The sequence below is a fragment of the Ixodes scapularis genome, unplaced genomic scaffold (assembly GCF_016920785.2).
Source record: "Ixodes scapularis isolate PalLabHiFi unplaced genomic scaffold, ASM1692078v2 PGA_scaffold10__122_contigs__length_95168666, whole genome shotgun sequence".
NCBI lineage: Eukaryota > Metazoa > Arthropoda > Arachnida > Ixodida > Ixodidae > Ixodes > Ixodes scapularis.
The window spans coordinates 62,168,673-62,183,898 of record NW_024609836.1 but is presented as its reverse complement, the minus strand read 5'-3'; the positions used below and the strand labels follow the sequence as shown (position 1 = coordinate 62,183,898).

Genomic DNA, 15,226 nt, shown 5'->3' with positions numbered 1-15,226 from the left:
TTGTACGAGCAATGATGTTTGTAAAAAGCGTGCGAGCAGCCTTCCGCGTTCGCCGCCTGCTTATAGAGTGGGCACCCCTCGAGCGGGGTGTTCCATGTTGCGTCACGTGACTATCTTAGTTTCCACGAGTGCCACCAGTCTAGCGCTCCCCGGAGAAAGCCGCGCGGTCGCGCGTTATAGACAAGTGTGATTAACACTGTACTTCCCGTTAATTCCCTTCAAGGTACATCCATTTGACTAGTCAATTCCAAATTATGTTCAATGTACCCAGTCAACTTGTTTAGCTTGTTTGCATATATATAATGACTGGTAAATTCACTTTTTATAGTGCTGCGGTTTTTTATGCTTATATTTTGGTGCCAACTTCTCTTTTATGATTTTACAGATTAGGAAACCCCAGGTTCGCTTCTGATTAGCGTCATTTGCCACGATATACGTTCGACCGTTTTAGAAGTCACGTCCGACGTACATACGCTGAAGAAATTAGCCGGGTGACATACACTGCGTTGGAGAGAAGACGATCGTGCCATGCCTGGCGCGAAGAACAGCACGAAGACTTTAAGAAATGTTTGCACCCACCAACAACGAACTTGAAGCGGAATCCCGAATGGCGAAGTGAGTCCCCGGCTTTTTGGCTTCTTGGCTGAGGAGGCCCATATAGAAGACATCCATTGTGTGATTCGGTAACTCACGGGACATTAAAACGCCAAGCGAGGATCCAACCGAAAGAGAAATATACTTGAAAAGAGACATTCGCTGGTGATGATGCTGCGGCTTCGCCTAGCTCGGATGCGTAACGCTTTGTGGATTCCATGGCTAATGCGAGCGCTACTGTAGACTTCAACTTTGGCTTGTGCTCTTCAAGCAGACGAGTTTGCATTTGTTCGTCGTTAACCCCGGAAACAGTTCTGTCTCGTACAGGGCCACTAAGGAATGTTCCTAACTTGCAATGTTCCGATAGCATCTTTAATGAGGCTCCGTAGTGACTGACCGGTTCGCCCTTTTGTCGTATTCGACTGTTAACCTTGAAGCGACTCACCGTGAGGGACGGTTTTTGCGAAGAACGGTTGCTCAGAGTTTGTAGACAAACCGCCAGTGTCGCTTCCGTAGGCAATTTTTTGGTGCGACCACACTTAGAAGCGTGGAATTTATCCGTGGTCCACAGCAACTGAGGAAGACAGCAAGTTGCCGGGTGACTGGGACGTTGTCTGAAGCAAAGAACTGTTCCATGCGTTCCAAGTATTCTTGCCAGACCTGACTCTAGGAGTCAAAAGGCTCCAGTGTACCATATTTAGACATCTTGTAATAAGGTTAAATACTATTTACCCTTCGTCGCCAATTGTTACGAGGCTATGTAGAGGACCGAGACGAAAAACGTCTGATGGTCCAGTGCATGTAAATTACTTGGACACTTAAAACGCGAAACTGTTCACTAAGGAAGATTGTAAAACTATACTCGGCGTCAACTTTTTTGTGCAACGTTTTCAAGGTTAGCGTGGATTTTATAGGGATTTCGCTCCGCATTGCTGCGTGGGCACCCGGCTTCGTCTTAAGCACTTTCTCTGTTAAACACTCAAACTCTTACTTTCTCTGTCAAACTATTTCTTAAGCACTTTATCTACTAAAATTCACGGCGAGTATAGCGTCCTATAAAATATTTTTAGACAGATAGTAGAATACGCTGGTATCAACTCTTTTCCTCGCGAAGCATTCTAATTTAACAAACAAGAGGTCAAATAAAAAAAAATAATATAAACTCGTCCGGGGATATCTGCTCAAGAAATCACGAACCTAAGTATTAACGTCATAAAGCGGAAACAAGGCTTCATTCCGCGTTCCTTAAAACACAACACAACAATTTTTTTCCCTTGACATTGCTAAGGCCAGCGTAACCCCCACAGTGCTGTATGTAGCCTCACATGCCTCACACTGCCGCGAAAGCACGTGAACGATTTCATCTTGCATTCGCACGCGCAAATAGTTGCGACAGCGTAGGAGCAGTGCGGTAGCCACGCGAGGCTTGAAAACATAGCACGCAATAGTCGACGCTGAGTATAGATTGCATTGTACTTAGTTCACTCCTTGCTTTCCGAATAGATTGGTAAACAGTAGACCGATCACATAGCTAGTTTTTCCACGCCACCGCTGCCGCCATGCGTCGAGGGAACTGTACTTTTTCTGCACGCGCAACAACTCCGCTGGGATGTCTGCTCAAGCGGAGCACAAGGCGGCGCGAGCTGTCTCGTGAACTGGCGCCTACCTCCTATGAATTACAGCTAGGGCGGCGTTATGCATTCGTGGAACGCTTAGCGATATAAGGAGTATTCACTAGACGCCATATTTGTGGGTGCTGTTTAGAGCGCATGCTCAGAAGGAGCCCCCCTTAATAGGCTGGTAAGACCGGCCATTTTGACGGTGTGGAATGCACGTTGCAAAAGAACCCTGGAAGCTAGCCATCAGCACGCGCTCAGCAGTCGCGCACACAACTATGGCCGCCAGTGAATACTTCCTATAGGTCTACTTAAAGTCACTGGATCCGGGGTCGCCATCTTGGTTCGTCAAATGAGCAGTTTCTCCTTGAGCCCTCCATTCTTGATGAGTTCATCTAAATTCGCTGGTGAAGGGTAGCTTTATGGAGACGTGTCTTGTATACCGAGATTTTGCTCTCCACACACCGGCGAAACAAGCGTCCATCTTCGTACCACCACCACATGCTTTGTCGGAGCTGAGAGGCACTGAAAAATGATTTTACTGCCTTGAAACGCGCAAGAAGAGCGATAGAATTGTAAGAGATCCGTAGAGAAGGGCACGAATGATAAGTAGAGTGCATACACAGTGCCAAAGACGCTTATATTGGCGAGGAACGCCTTCAGTACGATGATGCTCCAGCGTGATCTTGGCGCGAATGGTTTAGAACGACCCTCTGGAAGCTTCAAAGATTTGAATGAACCGAGACGGCGATTCCCATGGCAACGTAGACAAATTAGCCAATCGCTTTGCGAGGTTTTGGTCGTCTGTATGTTAGTCTGCCTCTGGGTCCGGCTACAGGTAGCGAAGGCAATGGCGCTACTTTCCTAGGACCCCGTGACTTTAGGTCTACTCAGCTGTATTTACGCTTTTTCCGTATTTGAAGATTCCCCCCCCCCCTCCCCACACGCACACAAACGCACACGCACACACACATACACACAAACATACGCACATACATATTTATTGTGTTACGACTTTCTCCAGAGAAACATTTCAGGAAGCAAAACTGATGAACTGAATAACTGCGCACAACTCCATGAGCTGTAGGTGAGCTTGCAGATTCGGTGCCTGAAGTAACAGTGTAGCAAAGATGTGATGTGTGCTTGTTTTTTCGTCCTGATAGTTCTCATCGTGGAGATAGATTAGTGTTTTACGATTTATATAGTACATTATTTATGCTTACATATTATATATGTAATTTTATCCCTCTCTCCCCAGTTTTTATCTTTCCAGTTGTAAATACAGGGTGTCACAAAAGAAAATTTACACGGTCTTTTTTACCGCAAAAATAAACTAGGCATCGCCGAACGCCCATTCTCCGCCCAAAGGAAGCGCTAGAGGTCACAACATGATGCCAAAATTTCAGCCCGATCCGATAACTTAATCAAAAGTTATAAGTGATTTTCTGAAAATTTCAATGGGAAAATGGCGGCCGACGGAGTTTTCAAACACATAGGGCTCTATGGCACCAGAAACCGAAAATGGACAAAAATGGGCTCCATTTTCCCATTGAAATATTCAGAAAATCACTTATAACTTTTGATTAAGTTATCGGATCGGGCTGAAACTTTGACATCTGGTTGTGACCTCTAGCGCTATCTTTGGGCGGAGAATGAGCGTTCGACGATGCCTAGTTTATTTTTGCGGAGAAAAAGACCGTGTAAATTTTCTTTTGTGACACCCTATAGATCGCAGAATTATCGGTTTTTGCCAAAAATAGACACCAGTAAACATCTGTGAGTGCCAAAAATACAGGCCCGCTTTAGCGCTTGGTTATGGCGTCTTCGAAGTTCTCTCGGCCAGTCTACAACAATAATATGGAGCCCAGCATGCGTTCAGGGTTCGGCGGTCTTCAAACGTATAAGCTGTAACTATTCAGAACATTCCTAATTGCAAAATATTGGACGTAAAGGAAAGCGACGAAAAGCGGCTGAAACACGCCTGTTTCTGCCTGTACAAATGACGTGTTCGGCTAAAACCGGAGGCACAGATGTTCATGAAAACAAGCCTTGCTTTGGTTTTAGAAGGTAAGGTTAATAAACTGGCGAACTAATCATCGTTGATTTGGTTTCGTAAGCAAAAAAGAGACACTGAAATCAGGTCTAAAGACTCTCGACCATCTGTTGAACATTCCATTCACGAAAAAAGTCCAAATTGTTTGTTAGTTCTCTTTTTTATATTTTTAGCTTATATATTGATCGTTCGAAATAAATAGCGCTACAGTCGTAAAGTCAATTTGAACATCTTCTATAATTTATATAGATTGACCCGGAAAAGTAACGTTTTTTTCGTTCAATTTATTTATTATATCCAATTACTGCTTGCGATATGTAAAAAAAAAGACAATAATGGGAGCCATTGAAAGGGTATCAACCGCTTCTATAAGCGGTTGATACCCATCTGGTGAATGATCGAAACTGCTAAAATGTAGTGGTGAAGGCAGATATGCGAATGCTTCAAAGTTTAAAACCGACAGATTGCGGCCCGTATCAGACAGAAAACGGCCACCGTGTATGGCTTAGCGACTGGCTTCGAGAACTAAGGTTAAACACGTGGACAGAGAGTTCCGCAGCTGGAAGTTTTGAGCCGGCTTTGTGATGATTTACGTTTGTTTTTCATCATAATCACGCGCGTGGCTCCCAGTGAGGTATACGACGGGGCCTAAAGGGATCCTGACCCAAACAATTTGGTGTTCATAATAAGTGGCGTGCGTTCTTTCCACGAGCCAGCAGCCGCCGGTGGGCGCGAGCACACGCAAAAAATTCACGTCATAGCCCCCATTCGCGCTTAAGATGACAATGAAATGTATGGGCTTCGGGCCAAAGGAAAATAGAGTCAGGCTTTTCATCTGCACGAGTGAAAGCCACATGCTTGTTTGACCAGTTATTCGCCTTCCTTTTACACCAGACCCCACTGCGGAAATGAAAAGCTTGTTTTTATTCTTTTTTCCCCCAAAGCCCAGACATTTCATTGTCATCTTAAGGGTAAGGGGGTAAGGGGGGGGGGGGGGGGGTCGCGAGCACACCGGCGGCTGCTGGCTCGTGGAAAGATCGTGCTCCACTTAATATGGACACTGAAATTTTTGGTTCAGCATCCCTTTAAAATTAAGTCCCCAATCGCGAGGACGGATCCGCCGTCGCGATTGGCCAGGGCCGGCCCTCGCGACTTCCTCGAGGAAGTGGAGGGGCCCTTCAGTTTGAGTGTAGTTTGAGTGAGGTTTCTGAATTCGGCGGTTATACAACCGCGTTCGCAACAGCTTTGTGAACGCGGATCCGCTTCCAGCGTGAATGAGCGGTTAAGGATCATGGCGGCACAGCGCAGCACTGAGCTACATTTCAGACGTCCCGTTGTACTTACAAGTGGCGCGCGGCACGTGTCTCGAGCATTTCCACAACAATCAATAATGCCACGTTTCCCAGGATAGAGGGGCTTTAACGGAGCTACCATTGCTGTGGCGCCTGTCGGTCAACACACTGCTTACAAACAAGCCCTCGTTTGCCAGACCGGACGTGGGCAACGCGCGTGCGCATGAGCCAGCTTCTGGTGAGTCAAAGTATCTGCGAACGCGCAGTGCCGACAGCAGCGTCATCCCGCAGCGGCGTGACGTGTCGAAGGGTAGAGTTGGTCCAAACTCTGCTTCCACCAGAGTCTGAACGCAGCCGAAGCTACAATTCCATAAAACTAATAAAAAAAAAAAAGCGTTAGATTACGGCGCGTGTATTGTGCGTGACGGTCAACGAGGTAGAGGGGCTTAGAGAGATAAACCAGTATCCCGTTCACCAGGCAAAAGTTACCCCCCCTTGGCTGCCGCCACCTTGTACAATTTTGGCCATTAGACACGTGACCAGACCAAATCCTGACGCTTTTACGCAAAACTAAGCCGAGATTTGTATTGCGATCGCTGTAAAAAAACACGATAAACTGTTTTTTTTAATACTTTTAGCTGCAGATATCAGTGTCTATAGCTTCAACAAAACCTCGAAATACAGCACCGCGGCTGACGGTATCTAGCAGAGCCATTGCGAAGATGCTCGAGGTTTTGTCGTAAAAGCACATTTGGACTTAAAACTAACGAAACAGCTTATCTGGTCGGCACTCTTATTAAAGGTCAATAAGAAATTATCTGTGAGCGTCACCTTGTTAAAATCTAGACTTAAAGCTATAAGGTCACATGTCTAGTGGTCAAAAATATGCAACATGGGGGCGCCCGGGTAAGAAACGCTTTCAGTTGCCAGTTTATCGATTTAAGCCCCCCTACCTCGTTGGTGATAGTCTAGCCGGTGAGGCGCTAAAAATGAGGCGCCCCTTGACGATGCCCTTTTCTCGCTGCCCAAATGGGTTCCATGGGTTCGCAGCGTGGAATGCGATCGAACATGGAGTAAACCGGATTACGACTGCGGTGGTCTATATACTTTCACCATCATCATTTGGCCACGCCCAATATGTCGTCCTCGGCGAGAACAAGTGCGATTAACCAAAAGCATGCTGGGTGAAGTCATGCAGAGGCCAGGTATATACGCAGATTCGCGAGCCTCCATAGGTTATGATAAAATTTGCCGTCTCACCAGATATGTCAAATGGATATATTCAAATTTAAATAAAAATAGTCTTGTAATTTCTAACGACGTAATTTAACAAAAAAAAAAGTAGATCTCATTGACTTCACGTGCAGATGAAGGACCAGCGAAGCGGTTTTCTTTTCGACAACTTTACGATAACTATACAACATCTCTACGATTTACATATGATTGCAATGAAGACACGTAGACGACTTTGTTGTTTAATTGTCTTGATTTATTTCCTAGTGACTAAAGTGATCATTACCTTATGGTCACTTATGGGCAAGTTCTGAACATAATTTGTTTAGTCACTTAAGGTACGTCAGGCTGTACACAGGCACACGTTGAGGACAGTATTTTTCCCCGATTGAGCCCAAGTCTCTTTATCAGCCCCGCGGAAGCGAAAGAAAAGAAGGTTAGATCGGCGCGTTCTGCCCTCAGCCTCGTCACAGCACACTCTTCGCCGAGATAAGTCGGTGACCGTAGATGATAACAACTTAACAAGGGATCAGGACCTCACTATCTAATAATGTCAAGGAAGGCTGACTTACGCGAGTTGCCCCCACTTTTTATTTATACTTGCAACGACCAATCGAAACAGAAAAGCGCGGGAGTTTTTTTTTTTGTTATTAACATCCATAGACGGCATTCTTTTCCCAGATATCAACGCAAAACACCTTCGACGTAAAAAAAAAAAAAAAAAAGGCGGCCGGGTAATGTAGGTATTGTTTATGTTGTATTTTAAAGATCGATCTTGTTATAATCAAAACCTATAAGTAAACAACACCTTAGAAAGACGATACGACTGTAACATCTTCATTGGGAAAGCATGTGCTTAAACAGCGCGAGCGCTTCGCACTTATTCAGATTACAAGCTTTTTTGTTGATAAAGGCTCGTTCACACAGATGCGTCGACCGCATTGCGCTGCGTTGCGTCGTGCAGCACAGCGGCTCCCCATTGGCTCGTCGTAAGAGTCGCCATAGCAACCACTCGACGCAAGCAGTCTTAACGCAGTCAAACGCAGGCGTCTGAACCGACCTTAACTCATTGCCAACCACGTGTGAGTGCAAGTCTTGCACTCATTGGTTTGTGCAAGCTAGTCGCTGGAAAACCGATGGCCGTCCACTGCCTCTTCAGCGCGCCTCTCATCGGCAGTCGGTAAGGGAAATCTAAAAAAAAAAGAAGAAACGCTCGGAGACGAGTTTATTGGTATTGCCTTTCTTGTTGGGCAATTGCATTGTAGATTTAGTGGAGATTAAACCCTTTTCAAATGTCCATCAAGCAACATTTATGATCGGTATTTCTTGGGTGCAACGGACGCATTAGGTCAACGAAGGCATCTGCTACGGTAGCGAAGGGTCAATCGCTCCGCAGACTCTCTGCTCAGGGGTATCGAAATGTGATAAGAGATGCGACAAGGGGAAGGGGGTCAAAAAGGAGAGAGTCTAAAGCGAAGCAGAGTGGAAAGGACGCTTAAGGTAAGTCAGCCTGTACTCCCTATACACCAACTCATGTTTACAAACAAACCGGAGCGCCCCTAGCGGACGCCACCCACGCCGCGCATGCGCGATGGGGGTGTGGGCAAGAAGCTCGCCGTCGCCCATAAGCAAACCACTGAAATGCGATGTTGTCGGCGTCGGTGTGAGTCCTCCTGCTCTTTTTAGCGTTCGAATTGATGATTCTACGTCTTCCTGGCGATGTCTGACTACTAGAGCGGCGTCAGCGAAATTACCGAGGCTCGTTACACCGCGAAACTTCGCGTGAATAATGTGAAATGTGGGGATTCACTCCGCGTGAACGCCGCAGTATGTACGCTAAAACCTGATTCGCATGATGAGATTTCGCACGCAATTTTCAGTCGCGACGCCGCTCGGGCTGCAAAAGCGTAAACCGTTGCTGAGATGGTCGACTTCGATACTGAAAATCGCAAGCAGAATCGGACCAAGTCAATTAAGCATAGCAAGCCAGTGATGGTCTCTGGTAACAATGATCAGCATCTCCTTGTATTTACTATTTACATCGAGCCTGCTTACCAACCTTCAAACTTAAGTATTTTGAGGCCTGTACTTACTTTTTATAACAAGTACCGGGCAAACATTTGGCCTACGGGCCGGCGCCGTCTAAGAAAGCAGACGACAAGCAGAAACGTTTGAAAGCAGACGACAGTTCGAACGATCAGGCGGCCGTTTGAACTTGAAGACGCACTGAACGTAGTCCGCAGGTGGTCCGCACAACTTGATGGTTTTCTGGCGTTCATGTTGAAACAAAACAAATAAATTTGATGACCACAAGTATCCGTGAATTCAACCCAAAGTGGTTCCCGCCCAAGCAATCGTTGTCCGACGGCGTCTGCTTTTCCCCTTTCACGGCACTTGTCCAGATTCTCGGACGAACCGAGCACGTAAAACTGACCTTCAGACCTTTCTCGACACTTTTGGTACGGCCCCAGTCGCGACGTTTTGACGAGAAGGCAGGTTTTTGTCTGGTTCCTTTCAAAACAACGCAGGAATACACGTCTGGCATGTGGACTTCTGCCCACAGCCCCAGACCGGAAGCGCGACTCACGCGCCATCACCGCGCCGTGACGGCACAGAGTTGAGTTGGTGTATATAATGAAATGCGACAACGCCGGTATGCCGCAGACAGCTGCGGGTGACATCCGCTAAAGCTACGAAGCGCTACAACGGTGAACCGGTAAGTGCATGAATGCTCCGCATTCCCAGCCCTGGTAGTTGTGTTTCATATGAAAACTTCAAAATGTTAGATTGACAGGAATAAACGCTCGTTTTAAAAGGTTCTTAAAACAAGTGTAAAAATATATGTTTCCAGAAATCACGAATTAGCCTCGGAACGAACACTGAGCCCGGGAGTTGACGACAGCAGCTCTTCGGCGTGTCGTAAAGTTTAGTGCAGCGACGACCTTTGCGAGGATGTAACAAAACAAACTTTTAGGGAGCGCTTTAGCATAAACAATAGAGAAAATGTTATTGTCTTTTGGAAACAACCCTACTTGGGTAGTAATTCAATTACAGTAATTGAATTACTGTAGTTGAATTACTTTTCCTGGTAATTTGTGATCATAATTAATTATAGTTTGGCTAAAGGAATTTTAATTGTAGTTTAATTACTTTCTAGCGTCAGTAATGGCAAAACTTCAGGCACAATTACAATTACTTTTGCAAGATTCTGCGGCGCCGGCGCTTTCCCCCCCCTGACCACGGGGACGACAGTACAGCCAAAGCAACAGGGGAGAAAGTGTATCCCAACTTGCTCAAGAGGAAAAGGAGGAATGGGAAAGAGCGGCTGGGATACAACGGAATGAATGGTTTTGTAGACTGTAAAACGATTTAATGAAAAATTTAAAAAAATATGATAAATGATGGTTACATTTGCATCCGTTTTCGTTCCTGTCATAGCTGAATCTGTATCTTCGTCTCATTCGCTTCCTGTTGCTCGTGCTCCTAGGGGCCTTTCTTATTTCTCATTCCCATCCGGGGACATCGGGGGTTAAAGTCGAGCTCGTTGGGCTCCGATCACATCATCCGTTCGAGGCTGGGAGGTTCGAGGTTCTCCGTCTTCGCTGCCAGTATATTCGCTTACATATTCCAGTAAAGGTTGATGATTGTTATTTTCCATGAATTTATTCTCTTATCTTTATGAGTTTTTCACGTCCCTCTTCTCTAGCTCGTCTGTTGGTACCACTAGCATTAAGTTGTGCTACTCTAGCATCGAGGCGAAGAGGCAGCAGGTCTCGTTAACAAGACTCCCCCCCCCCCCCCCCCCCTCGCCTTACTTCCAACCGTTGTTGCTACATTGCTCTTCGCTCTCCCAATCCTCGTCTACCTTTTTGTATATATTTTCATTTTTTACTGTTTTCTCTAGCCCCTGACTGTTTGAACCGTTTCTAAACCTGATTGGACAAGATTCAGAAATTTTAAAAACCGCGGCTTAGACTGTCGGGAGCTTGTTTGCTACATTTATTTTTCAATGAAGCCTTTTATTTCTATGAAGGGCTTCTCACGCACGTGCGTGGCTTGGAGCAAACCGGCATTCAAAACTTTGATTTGCTGAGATTGACTCAAAATTCATGATCGCTCATCCCCTTGGTTTTCTTTCCATGCAAAAATCTCAATGTCCACGTGCAGATGATCACAAAACCTTGTGTAGCACAGCTCCATATGTTCACAGTTGAACGCCCTTTGTAATAATGACATGTAAAACTATATGGATCAGACAGCTGCACGCGCATCACCGTGCTGTGTTCCATTTTCTCTTTATGCTCGTATATTCGTACACTCTAAGGTCCAACGTGGTCATGTCCCGGAGGCTAACTTCATGACGGGGATTTCTCATATGTATTAATGTTAATGGCGATAATTATGTCCTTTGGAGGTGCGGAAATGATAACTTATTTTTTATCTATTTTTCTAGGAAAAAGACGTTGGTCCACGGATAGCTGAGCTGACCGTTCACCTCACACGAGTTCTGTCAAAAGTCGCCAATAAGGTCCTAAAAAGAGATAAGTACTGATGGAGACCCAGAAAATAATCTCCAATGGTCCAGCATACACGGAAGTAGATGGCTTCGTGATGAGTGCAAACTTCATGCCGGAACTGGTCCGAAGCGCCATTAAGTACCGCCCTCGCTCCAACGACCTGTTCTTGGCCACATTTCCCAAGTGCGGTACCTTTTGGGCCAGCCACATCGTTTACCTGATCTTCACCAAGGGAGTGCCACCCTCCTGTGCCCTGGACATTCTTCTGAGAAACCCTACGCTCGAAATGGTAGGAGCCAAGGTCATCGATGCCATGACGCTCCCTGGACTCATTGTGACCCACCTGCCCCACCGCCTCACGCCGTGGGACTCCAGTGCCAAGTACATTTACGTTTGCAGAAATCCGAAGGACGTTTGCGTTTCATTTTTTCTTCACACTCGCACTATGGCCGGCTACGAATACGAACATGGACAATTCGAAGATTTCTTCGAGATATTCATGAGCGGAAAAAACAGTTTCGGCGACTACTTCGAGCACGTTACTTCCTGGTACGCTCACAGCCGGGAACCCAATGTCCTTTTCCTCCACTACGAAGACATGAAGCGTGACCCCAGATATTACGTTCTAGAAATCGCCAAGTTTATGGGCAACGAATACCACACAATGTTGCTTCAAAATGAAGGCATACTAGAGAACGTGGTGGAATTCAGCAGCATAAAACGCATGAAGCAATACGCCGACCAAAACTTTAAAGACTTTTTTGGGGAACCGATTACACGCGAAGACGTTCCCGAGGGACTGAGAAATTTGCACAAAGCATGCCAGCGTCGCCCGGGGACCGGCAGTCCCATACGGAACGGCGTCGTTGGTGGCTGGAAGACGTTCTTAACTTCCGAAATGAACGTCAAGATGGAAGAGAAGATCTTGCAGAAGCTGTCCCACACCAATATCGTCGACGTGTGGAGAAGACACGGCATCATGCGGCCCTGCGTTGAGTAGGCATCCGTCCGAAGAAACGTACTTTTATTCAGTTAGCAGATGTGCGTTGCCACGATACCCTTTGCATCGCCAAAGAAATATTAACGTTTGTATCCCGGACTTTTCGTGTGTGTTTAGTGTGGTGATACTTGGAAACGCTGTTCTTTTTTAGAACGTTAGTCTATACCGCACTATGTGGATTGAAAAAAAGAAAATGAAAATCGCGAGGTTGAATGCTAAAAAATAGTAGAGCTATCTTGAAGTCTTACTGCTCAGAAATGATTGAATTACAAATTTTTGAATGGAGTATCCTAGGAATCCTGATATGAATAGTGATCTCCTAATTTTGGAATATGTCTGTATCATTTGGGACCCACACACACAAATATGTATGAACCAAATCGAAAGAATTCAGAATCAGGCTGCGAACTATGGGCTAAATAACTATGGCGTTCACGATAATATCTTTCAATTAAAGCTCCAGCTCGGATGGAAACCTTTACAACAAGAACAAAAGTGCCACCGTCTCAACTTAAAGCATAATCTATATAACGGTATAGCATCGGGATAGGTACATCAGGGTGCCCCTATTGGCCCCTCACTATGTTTCTCTTCAAAGTAGCAATAAAAAAAGTCCGAGAATTTTTCGCACGTAGTGACGTCCCAATATATTAATATTTCCTAAACAATTCATGACTGAAACATTCTGCCTGACTCACTGGTAGAGCTTCCTCACGTTAAATCCATTTTTTTTATGAAATCATGTTATTGTAGTCTGTTTTGGCGGTTTATTTCGTTCGATCTTTGGTTGCTGTTGATTGTGTTCCCATATTATTGTAGTATATATTGGCATGTTTCTCCCATATGGTTTGATATTTTTGTTGCTTGTTCCGCTATATGTTCGTTTTTGTATATTTATTACTGTAACGCCCACCGGGCAATATCGGTACCAAATAAATATATAAACTAAATAAATAAAAATAAAAATCTCGTATACAATGTATTTTTGCAAACCCGGACCAAATCGATCCTGCGAAAACCACGCATAGCACAGTAAGAAGGTAGATGACGCAGTGGTCTGTGCCAAAAGGTTCAATAAAGAAAATGATTAGCGTTCAGTACATTTGGGTAATAGATATTTTCCAAAGGTAAAAATTTCTATGATTAATTTTAAATGTATGGTTTGAACAAGAATATTGATGCGAATCACTGAAAACTACTAAATACGCCCACATCCTCTGGACCCGGTGGGTCCCCACGGAGACCAACCCTGCCGACGCCCCCTCACGTCTCAACCGCACTCTGGTCCCATTCTGACCAATGAGGGGGCGCTGCCAGGGAGGGCTTCTGTCCTTCATATAAGAGGGCAGAACCGTGGGGAGGCCATTCGAGTCCGAGAGGCCAAGGGTACCAAAAAGAAGAAGTTGCCGGGCTCGGATGTTGGTTTTTACCGTGGCGCGGCATTTTCGAAATGTTTAATGATTTCGCCGATTGAAGACCTTTTTCGACGTCCTTCTATCCACCCAAGACGAAGACAGCGCCTATGGAAGTCGCTCAACACCCTTCCGTTATGCGCAAGGCAGAGAAATGGTCTATCGTGATCCCTCGCTCACCTGCATGCTCGCCTTGATTATTCAACGGCCGTCTTTGTTGTTGTTTTTTTTTTGTTTTTTTTAAAGACTGCTTCCGTGTGCCCGGGCGCAACATAATCGCTCAAGGCTCACCACCAAACCACATCAGACCCAGCTCTTGTCAACGGAAGCTGTAGCGCCGTGGTTGAGCCTCATCGGGACCATCTTAGTTCGACGGCTTTGAAAAGAAACCCGTGGACATTCAGAACGTTTCCTGCATTGTCTGCGGAGAGTGCTCAGCTGCGACAGACGCCGGTGCCTCACGTGCAAAGCCGCCAAGGTACATTTAATTTCGCGGGTGAGCCTGGAATGTTTTTACTACATTGGATTGTCCTTCTTAATCGTATTTGCGTTGCACCGTCTCGTGCCACTTCTTTGTCGTCGCTGTTTTGTGGTCATGGCCAAACCTGCAGTGTGTGGTGCTTGCTCCGATCCTATGACAACCGACGGCAGAAACATGAGGTGCTGTGACTGTTCTATAGCCACTATCATTTAGGTAAAAAATGTTCTGGCATTGCCGACGGCACGTTTAAAGGTATGAGCGCAGCCAAACTTGACAAGTGGCGATGCCTCGCATGCCGTGAAGGACAAGCAAAATCCAACTTAAGCATCAACTCCCCGTCCTCGCAAGTGGAGCCACCTGGATCCTTGGATCAGCTTTTGACGGTGCAACAGAAACTTGATCGCCTACTTTCTCTCAAAGACGCCGTGGATAATCTACAAGAACTGCACCCAAAAATTGATGCCTTATTGTCATTGAAGCTCACGATCGATACTATGCGCAACACCATTAATGAGATGCAAACATCGATGAATTTTGTTTCTTCTCAGTATGATTCGCTGGCGAATTCGACGGAAGCCCACGAAAAAGCTGTCAAAGAGCTTCAGACAGAAACCAAGGCCTTGAGGTCATTAATATCGGACCAGGCGCTTGAAATCAGTGTTGCGGAGTTGCCACTCCGGAGTTGGAATGATTCCGGAATCATTCCGCATTTTCACGACCCCGGAATGGAATGGGAATTGAATGGCGGCAACGTTGAGGGGAATGGAATGGGAATGGAATTAGGTGCCTTTTGTCGGGAATGGAATGGGCACAGTTCTTCTTTATTTTTTCTTTTTTTTTGTGTTTACTGTTAGCTAATCCGAGCCAGTCAGTGAGTCAGTTGCTCAGAAATAAAATGAGCGGGAAACTGCTAGCCCGCGTGGAGCCGACTTATACGCCAAAAAAATGCAATTTGGAATACATTTTAGCGCTCAAAAAACAGGGACAAAGAGGCGAGAAACAGACAGCACAGTGCGCTACTAACAACT

The 15,226-nt window shown here is 45.7% G+C and overlaps 1 protein-coding gene across 1 annotated transcript; it reads left to right on the top strand.

Moving 5' to 3' along the window:
- The first annotated feature begins 11,339 nt into the window (after positions 1-11,339).
- Positions 11,340-12,649, top strand: LOC115331655 (sulfotransferase 1E1-like). The gene has a single exon (XM_029993818.3). The coding sequence runs from the start codon at positions 11,340-11,342 to the stop codon at positions 12,303-12,305; it is 966 nt and encodes a 321-aa protein (XP_029849678.2). The 3' UTR covers positions 12,306-12,649.
- The last annotated feature ends 2,577 nt before the right edge of the window (positions 12,650-15,226 follow it).

Coding starts and splice junctions, on each gene's coding strand:
- LOC115331655 (XM_029993818.3), top strand. CDS start 11,340: ATGGAGACCCAGAAAATAATCTCCAATGGTCCAGCATACACGGAAGTA.